The sequence below is a fragment of the Amblyomma americanum genome, chromosome 3 (assembly GCF_052857255.1).
Source record: "Amblyomma americanum isolate KBUSLIRL-KWMA chromosome 3, ASM5285725v1, whole genome shotgun sequence".
Classification (NCBI taxonomy): Eukaryota; Metazoa; Arthropoda; class Arachnida; order Ixodida; family Ixodidae; genus Amblyomma; species Amblyomma americanum.
The window spans coordinates 145,621,931-145,631,049 of record NC_135499.1 but is presented as its reverse complement, the minus strand read 5'-3'; the positions used below and the strand labels follow the sequence as shown (position 1 = coordinate 145,631,049).

The 9,119-nt window shown below is 50.5% G+C and overlaps 2 protein-coding genes across 6 annotated transcripts in view; one reads left to right on the top strand and one right to left on the bottom strand.

The window, feature by feature from the left end:
- The first annotated feature begins 429 nt into the window (after positions 1–429).
- Positions 430–9,119, top strand: part of LOC144125084 (uncharacterized) — a 139,195-nt gene continuing 130,505 nt past the window's right edge. For 2 of the 4 annotated variants that reach the window (XM_077658168.1, XM_077658159.1), the window contains exon 1: positions 490–539. In XM_077658168.1, coding sequence (XP_077514294.1) covers positions 505–539 — 35 coding nt within the window. In that variant the 5' untranslated portion in view covers positions 490–504. Of the gene's footprint in view, positions 540–9,119 lie in introns of all 4 variants that reach the window. The other 2 variants (XM_077658158.1, XM_077658164.1) reach the window with 2 other exon arrangements.
- LOC144125074 (polyubiquitin) lies at positions 3,429–6,047 on the bottom strand. Of its 2 annotated transcripts, none has more exons than XM_077658139.1 (2): positions 5,948–6,047; positions 3,429–4,068 (listed from the first exon to the last, which is right to left on the bottom strand). In XM_077658139.1, the coding sequence occupies exon 2, from the start codon at positions 4,053–4,055 to the stop codon at positions 3,594–3,596; it is 462 nt and encodes a 153-aa protein (XP_077514265.1). In that variant the 5' UTR covers positions 4,056–4,068; positions 5,948–6,047; the 3' UTR covers positions 3,429–3,593. The 2 variants fall into 2 exon arrangements, with proteins under 2 accessions (XP_077514265.1, XP_077514267.1); XM_077658141.1 differs by having other exon boundaries at positions 3,429–4,065.

Here is a 9,119-nt window from a genome sequence, read left to right as displayed (position 1 = left end):
ACTGCACCGTATCCGTCACACAAATCACTCGTCGCGATTCTGTGACGCTCCCGTCGTTCCCCGGCCCACACGCAGCCAATGCGCGCGCTGAGGATCATTACACGTTGCGACCGCTGAAGTGCACGATAGCCGGTGACGCTGTCGATGCGCTCACCGCCTGCGATGCGCGGGTCGGGTTGCTGCATTCGGAGATGGTCGTGGATGACCGCACGCACGTCCTCAAGCGCAAGGGGCAGATCGCTGGCAGGTAGTTGTTGTTGTTGTTGTTGTTGTTGTTGTTGTTGTCCTCACACAATGGCACATACCCACAAGGGGGATTGGCCATAACCAGGCGGTGACTATTTAAATGACCACTTGCATGTGGCAAGCATGGGATGACCTACGGACACAATGGGGAGATCGCCAGACCAGGCCTGTATAGGTAAAAATTAAGTTGCGGCACTCGGCAACGAAGCCTCGTGAAGGAAACTTCAAGATTGCGCGATCGCCAGACTGAGCTTCTCCATGGGAACAGTAGGTGCTGGAAGTCGTCCAAGGAAGTAAGCGCTGATGCGCCCAATTCGTTCATTACAGTGTACCGTCGAAAGCGTGCCGCCGTGATGTAAGCAGTTGTTGGAAGCGGGTCAACAATCGGTCCACTCAGGGCTGCCTTCGCTAAAGCATCAGCTGATTCATTTAATAGAAGACCCCTGTGCCCAGGAACCCAAAGAAATCGAATTGATGTGATGTGTGGAGGGATCAGGAATTTTAGTATCCGAAAGAGCTGCGATTCAGTGGACGCCGAGAGGGAAGTGCATAAAGATAACGAGTCCGTAATTATTATTACTGCTGATAAAGAAATTGGTACCTTGCACAGAGCGAGAACCACTGCTAGAAACTCAGCCAGATAGATAGGAGTGAAATCTTGGAGACGGAGAGAAAAAGACCAGTCAAGGGACTGGCGGTCGCGAGGTCGTCATCTTCTTCGTTGCCGGCGATGCCGAAGTGACCGGGCACCCACTGTGCACGCACGGCGCATCCTCTCTGCGCGAGGCGCTCGATGCGCGAGCGAATTTCCCGCACTAGTGGAGTACCGCGGCCGTTTGATTGCAGGCGGCTGAGGGCGGCGCGGGAGTCGTACAGCAGAGCACTCCTCAGGACAGAGGGTGAGCAGAAAGTCCAGCCCGAGCCGGATCCCCATCAACTCCGCCGTGGTGGAGGAGCCCAGGAAGGCTGCGTGTTGCTGGATGTGCAGGCGCAGGGCGGGGATGGTGGCCGCCGCAGCAAGGGAGCAGCTGTCGCGGGCCACTGAGCCATCGGTGTACACGAAGAGATGGTCCTGGAGCTCCTCGTGTATGACGGTTCTGGCCAGCTGCTGCACGGCACAGAGGGGTGTGCTCCGCTTTCCCGCTATGCCGGCGATCTCTCGCTGTACCTCCGAGGCAGCAGGCCAGGGCGCGCAGGAGCCGTAGTGGGGTGGGCCTTGTGTCAATTGCTCATACTCGAGTAGCGCCGCGCCCATTCGTGAGCGCGGGTGCGAGCGCATACGCTGCAGCAGCGAGCCGCCGTCCGGTGCGCGGTAAAGTCGGTCCGGAATCATGGCCCTGTAAATAGAATTGTTTGGATATCTCTTCTTGTCTGAAAATTACCACTTATATTCAACTCTTCAGGCGGCCAGTTGTATTGCGACGCTTTATATGCTTGTCCAAACACTCTCATTGTTATGAAAGATATGCAGTCTACAAAAATAAATGTGAATAAATAAGGAGAAAATAATGCGGATTAGCCCAGCTAATCCAGGATATAAAAAGCGAAAGATGGAGTTCACTGCGTTCATTGGCGTTGACAATGTTCTAGACGGCCATGGCTTTGAGGAAAGGAAGGGCGCATTACTGGCTCCCTGGATATATGCGGACGCCTCGTTCGTGCTTTGATACATGTGGCGGTGGTGAGAGAGAGATGTGGCCTGAATGCATTAGCGCTGACAGTGTTGGGGCTGATATGCGGCACTGCAGCAATAGCTAGGCCGCAGCGTTCATTTGGTGATCAATCTCTCGCGAATAACTGCATGCCACCTCCCACGGTGGCTAGAGTCACTGGATAAGGGTGGCAGGGAGGGCGCGCTGCCTATCCAGTGTGCGGAACGCAATCAAAGCAGGCTTTTGCAGTTGGACGCCAACGCCATGTGCATGAAAGCGAGATTGAGGTCTCCACTGGCCGACGGAGCCGGTTGTGCGCCTTTCCTTTCGTGAAAATGAACGGCCTTTGCAAAGTTGTCAACGCCAATGAACTCTATGAACGCCGTCGGCTCACTTGTTTTGTTTCGTTTTTGAGGAAAGGAAATCGCACAGTAACCGTCTCACATATCTCGGCGGACACACGAACCGCGCCGTAAAGGAAGGGATAAAGAAGGGACGGAAAGAAGAAAGAGAAAACTGAAAATTGAAAGTTGGATTTTGAGGGAAAAAAGCTCTCTCTCTCTCTTCCTTTCTTTCACTCCTCATTTATCCCTTCCATTGCGGCGCGGTTCAGGTGCCCAACGATATATGAGATAGATACTGCGCCATTTCCTTTCCCCAAAAACCAATTATTATTATTTTGAGGGAAGGCGTGGCGCTGCGCAGCGGTGGGACACGTGGCTCGGTACTACTAGTGGCACATACGCAGTAGTGACTAGGGAGCGAGAGAGGGAGAAATATCCGCAGCGAGGCGCACGTTGTGACGTCATGTGCCTCCTTGGAGCACCGCCACGGCGAAATTGCAAGTTCGCGGCCAGTAAAGCTTTCGCTTTAAAACGGCCCGCATCGCTGTAACCGACACTTGCAATCAGTAAACTCCGCGCAGTTATTACAGCTGACCCGATGCGGTAGCCAGGTGTCCCTTTCCCCAACAACCAATTTGAATTGTATCTCCTTCTCCAATTATTTTTACTTTCACTCCCTCCCTTATCCCTTCCCTTACGGCGCGGTTCAGGTGTCCAACGATATATGAGACAGATCCATTTCCTTTCCACTCAAAAAACCAATTTTCAATTTTTATTCTGCAGTTCTTTGCCCATTTCTTTCTGCAATTTTCCCTGCAGTTCTTATTTTTATTTTATTTATCGCATTTTTAATTATTTTTAATTCATTTATAACGTTTTACTTTATTTTCGTTTTAATCTTTTATTTTGTTTCTTTGTATTTTTGTTTTATCATTTTTCTTTTGCTTTTATTTATGTTTTTTATCCTGCGCTCCGCTGCCTTTCAAAGTCTGTCTTCCGCTGCCTCTCCGTCTGAAACCAATTACTGCGGCATTTGATTTTCACGAAAACCAATTCCCCTGCCAGTTACAGGATATTCACGTAGTGCTGTTCTATTTCCGATGACGTAATGCACTCACGAAAGATTTTGATATACGTAAAGCTCCAGATGCACCTTGCAGCGGTCGTAGAGATTCGCAACAAACACTTTAAATGCACACGGCAAATTTTATTGTGCTTGCACATGGCTGCTGGTCACTCCGTGGGACAGGGAATGGAGGAAAAAGTCGCCTTGCAATGTTATCTGAAGACATCAGAGTGTCTCATAGCAATTTAAAGGGTCGACGCTTGACCACTGAAGGAAACAAAATGTCTACTGGCCACCACGGAGCCTCAGCACAAGGTGAAGGGTCGACTCCTTCTGAATGTTGTAGTCAGACAACGTACGGCCATCCTCGAGCTGCTTGCCAGCGAAGATGAGACGCTGCTGGTCCGGCGGGATGCCTTCCTTGTCCTGGATCTTGGCCTTCACATTTTCAATCGTATCGCTGGGCTCAACCTCAAGAGTGATGGTCTTGCCAGTGAGGGTCTTCACAAAAATCTGCATACCACCGCGCAGACGCAGCACGAGGTGAAGGGTGGACTCCTTCTGAATGTTGTAATCGGACAGCGTGCGGCCGTCCTCGAGCTGCTTGCCAGCGAAGATGAGACGCTGCTGATCGGGCGGGATGCCCTCCTTGTCCTGGATCTTGGTCTTGACGTTTTCGATAGTGTCGCTCGGCTCGACCTCGAGCGTGATGGTCTTGCCTGTGAGGGTCTTCACAAAGATCTGCATGTTGGCTGACCTGCTGAAGAAAGAAGACAGCGTGGTTAGCCATGCTATAAAGCAAAGGGAGGCGCACTCAAGCGAGGATTTTGCTTAGGCCTAAAGCTTCGAGTTTTAAAAAAAATTGTTTTGAGGAAACGAGAGGACGCTGTAACACTGCATTAGTGCATGGTTTATTTCAGGAACCGAAATGACGCAGTAACTTCCTCACTGCTCGTGAACACCTCAGCCGCGCCGTAAGGGAAAGGAGGAAGGTGGAGTGAAAGAAGAGAGCAAGAGGTGCCCTATTGGAGGCGCAGTAACAAACCTCGTTGGACACCTCAACCACGTCGCGAGGGAAGATGAAGATGGGAGCAAACGAAGAAAGAGAAAAATACGCCACAGTGGAGGGCGCCTTTTGCGCTTCGCTGAATTCGCTTCAATTGAAACGCATACCGCCGAGGCTTGGTTGGAACCTGGGCAGTGGGCACCCCGGCTCAGTAAAAAAAATTTTGGAGGACGCTTAAGCTTCGTCTTTAAGAGTGAGACGCGACAGCGTGTTGCAGCGCTTTCCACGGAACGTCAATGCCCGTTCGGCGCGACGCTTGGCCCGTTGGACAATTTATGGAAAGGACGCCTGTTTCACATATCTCGGTGGACACCGAACCGAACAGTAAGGGAAGGAATTTGAAATGAAAATTTGTTTTAAGGAAAGAAAATGACGCCTAGCTGTCTCTCAATTCTTGATTTTTGCTGGACTCCCGTATCGCGCCGTAAGGTGTCCACCGAGATGCGCCAAAGACGCCGACGACACTGGCTGTTCTGCAACATGAGCTCCTTAACGCTATCGCGTTAAAAATAGTGGTTTTTGACGAAATGAAAGGCACAGTAACTGTCACCACTTCGTGAATTTTTCAACCGCGCCATGTAAGGAAGGAAGGTTTCGTCTCAGTAGCCCAGCGCAGGTTCGAAGTGAAAAATGAAAATGCGGATGTTTTATGAGGAAATGAAAGACGCTGTAACTGCAGCGTTCTCCCTGAACACCTGTACCGTGCCTTAGCGGGAAGCTCCATATTGCGACCAACTGGGTCCTTAACCGTGCGCTGACAAGTAATAAATAAATTGGTTTTTAGGGAACGGAAATGCCGCAGTATCTGTCTCACATATCGGTGGACACCTGAACCGCGTCTTAAGGGAAGGGATGAATGATGGACTGAGAGAAGAAAGGAAGAAAGAGGTGCCGTAGTGGAGGGCTCCGGAATAATTTCGACCCCCTGAGGATCTCTAACGAGCAATGACATCGCACAGCACACGGGTGCCTTAGCGTTTCACCTCCATCGAAACGCAGCCGCCGCGGTCGGATTCAGCGCCTCGACCGAAATACGGTCACCGCAGCCGGGACTCGATCACGCATTCTTGTGCTCTCAGCAGCCGAGCGCCACGAGCCAATTAACGAGTCGGGTGCGTTCAAGCCGCACTGGTGGGTTCGCAGAGCACTTCATCCATATGAAGCCCCATAACGTGCACATAGCGAAAAAAATGATAACAGGATCGCATATCTGAGCGTCACCGAAGCGATGAGCTAATTAGGCTTACTGTACGGCACAACAAGCACCGCGGTGGATGCGTTCGATGCCTAGCAAGAGGTCTTGAAGAGTGCTTCAGGCGCACGAAATCTGATAGCGCGTCTATAGCGAAAAAAAGGGTGGGGGGAGGGCAACGGAACATCCGCAGTTAGATCACACCTCAGCGTGACAGAAGCACGGCTTATGCAGTGTCGTTTACCTGATTAGGCTTAGCGAACAGCACAGCCGCCAAACACAATGTGAACGGCGTATCCCAATGCGCACTACGCTTATCCAAGAGCCCAAACTTAAAAACAAGCTGTGGTGCAGAGGGAAATAATCTGTAATCGTACTCACCAAAGAACTGAAGGTCAACCTGCTTCTCTTGCTCCGTGCACGGAAGGGATTAGCCGACCGAGTGAATTTAGAACGCCGACAACGATGATGATGATGATGGCCTCTGGCTGAATGGCACGTACCCACGGTGGGGGATTGGCCAGGGTACATTGTTGATACAAACGCACACATGGGTAAGGAGTGGAGTAATTGGACAATTTTGTGAAGAAGACTCAAATTTGGAGAAAAAAGGTGAAAAAAGGAAATGATGGTCTCGGGCTAGGGTAAACTAACAACAACAAGCTAACTATTGTGCTTTGGGTGAAATTTCAGAGTGATTTAAAAGAAAAGGAAGAAACTAAATGTCGGGAGAGAGTATCTAAGAATTAAATAAATAAATATATGAAAATACCCATACGCTCTTTTGAATGCGGAAATTTTGGAAACGATTAGGAAGGGAATCTGCCGGTAGCTGTTATATAATTGTGGAGGTATTCGCTAACTTGATGCAATGCGAAACCCCTGGCACTCGCGCCGAAAGAGAGCACGGTCCCCACGGCACGGTCCCCACGAGGATCGTCAATATCCCGTATGTGCCATGCAACCAAGGCAACAACAACTTCGTCAGCACAGGGCACGCGTGCTAACTAAATTTTGGTAGGTCATCCCATGCTTGCCACATGCAACTGGTCATTTAAATAGTCACCGCCTGGTTATGGCCAATCCCCCTTGTGGGTATGTGCCATTGTGTGAGGTCAACAACAACAACAACAATAAAAGCTGCACGTAACACCTACCTCTTCCGAAAGAGTTCGCAACAGAGCAACACGGTGGATCCGTAGCTGCGTGACGCACACCGATATACTCCACGGCTTCGGGAGCCACCTTTCGATGTAGGCGAAACGCAAAAGGCCATATGTGTTGTGCGACGTCTGTGCACGTTAAAGAGTCCTATGGGGTTGAATTGGATTGTAAAAACATTTTATTTCTTCAAGAAGAGCTCGGTGATCGAATGGCCGTGTTATAAGGTGGCCGTTAGTCCATGACTGTTGGCGACTTGGATGGCCCACTCGACGGCCCGGACTTGCGTCTTCGGGTCTGAGCTGGCCAGCACAGCCTCCCACCGCTCGAGAGAAGGGATAATTGTACTAGCTCCGCCGGAGGCGGTTCTTCCTTACAATCCCATAAGATGTGGTAATAAGTGGCGCGTTCGCCACAGCGGAAACATTGGGGTTCGTATTGCGAGGGGTGCATGTGAGACAGCTGCGCAGGGTTCGTGACGGAGCGCGTTTGAAGCCGTCTCCATGCGGTTTCTTGTGCTTTGGACAGTGTTTTAGCCGGAGGGGGATAAACTCGCCTGCCCAAGTCTGATGGTGGGTAATGCCATGAAAAGAGGTCATGTAGCGTACGTCTCTCGTAGACCCCGGATGAATAGGCGATCTCCCCGCCCGGTTGACGGAACCTCGGGCTTTTTTGTGAGCTGCCTCGTTCCCCGGATTGTCCGAGCGGGACGGCACCCAAATCAGTTAGACATGTCTGGTAGGTTGGGCTGCTTTTTTAAGAATGCTAAGGGTGACGGGTTTTATTGGGCCCCCCGCGAAATTGCGAACGGCGAGTTTTGAGCGCGTGCTGGGGTGCCGGCCCTTCGAACCCGGATGCTCTCGCCGAGGCCCCCCGGTCCTATGCGGAAATCACCAACTTCTACAAGGAGACAAGACGCGTGTACCCGCCTCCCAACCCCGAACTCGACCGAGCGCAAGCCACCATGCTTCGCAGACTGCAGACCAATTCGATTCTCAGTCATTCTAGACTAAACCTCATCATTGACGGCGAATATGACCCCGTCTGTCCTAACTGCTACCACGGAGTGTTTGCAACTCAGGCACACATCCTCTGGGGATGCGAGGGTAACCCGCCCCCACAAACATTACTGCCAGCTCCCTCCGCGGAGGTTTGGATCCAACTTCTTGCGGGACCAGACAAGAAGACACAATTCGCACTCGTCTCGTGGGCTCAAGACGTCGTCCCCACCTTGGGGGCCACACTCAGCCCACCTGCCCTAACTCCCAACCGTGAAGTGGCAAATAAAGTTGTTCGCTCTCTATCTCTCTCTCTCTCTCTCTTTTTTCTCTCTCTCTTTCTCTCTCGCTGGGCTTGCACGCGACAGAAAGATAACTAAGGTGAAAAAGACACGAGATAACAGTGCTGTACCTGGGAACAGACTGAAATAAAAGGGCTGGTAAAAGGATGGCGCCGATAGGCAATAACAGAGTAACAAATGACAATATGCGATGACAACATGAAAACAAAAAAAAACAATAAAATAGCCAAAAGGTCGTTAAAAGCAGAATGAAAATGAAGTGCAATAAAAGAGCCGAAAAGGCCGTTAAAAGCAGAACGAAAATAACCAACGCCAAAGCGGCCAATAAGAGCTAAAGCTGAATTCAGAAACCCTGACCATTAAAACTTCGAAGTTAGGGTAGGACGACTTAATTACCTCTAATGGAACCGGGCTCAAATAGTCTAATTCCCATTTTGTGAGAGCTATCGAGCGTGTTGATGTAGCGGTTATGATGTTGATGAGCGGCTATGTTGTACTCACTTCCCGCGAGAAATTTCTGGGTTCGAGTCCGAGCCGTGAGAGTTGTTTTTGGATTTTTTTTTCTGTGCGTGTGACGCAGAAGGACGGTCCCATGCACAGATCGCTGAAATCGCTCACCGCGGCTTCAGTTATCACGCATTTAATGCTAGCATTAAATGCGTGATAACTGAAGAGATCGCAGTGATGGCTCTCGAGTGAGGACAGTCTTTTGCAATCGATATGCAGGCTTCTGATTTCCACACACTATTGTACCACTAGAATTAAGTTTGTAACCATCTATCTATGTGTTCAAAATTGCCGCGCTTTATGTTAACATGTACAGGTGAGTCGGTAGCGTGGCCAAGGGAACCCGACCGCGGCGGCCGCGTTTCGATGGAGGAGAAATGCAAAGGCACCCGTGTGCTGTGCGATGTCAGTGCACGTTAAAAATCCCCAGGTGGTCGAAATTATTTTACGAAGACCTCCACTACGCCACCTCTTTCTTCCTTTCTTATTTCACACCGTCATTTATAGCTTGCCTTACGGCGCGGTTCAGGTGTCCGCCGAGATGTGGGACAGATACTGCGCCATTCCCCAAAAAACAATTTTCAG

Excerpts from the sequence above, each read along its gene's own strand:
- LOC144125074 (XM_077658139.1), bottom strand. The coding sequence starts at position 4,055 with ATGCAGATCTTTGTGAAGACCCTCACAGGCAAGACCATCACGCTCGAG.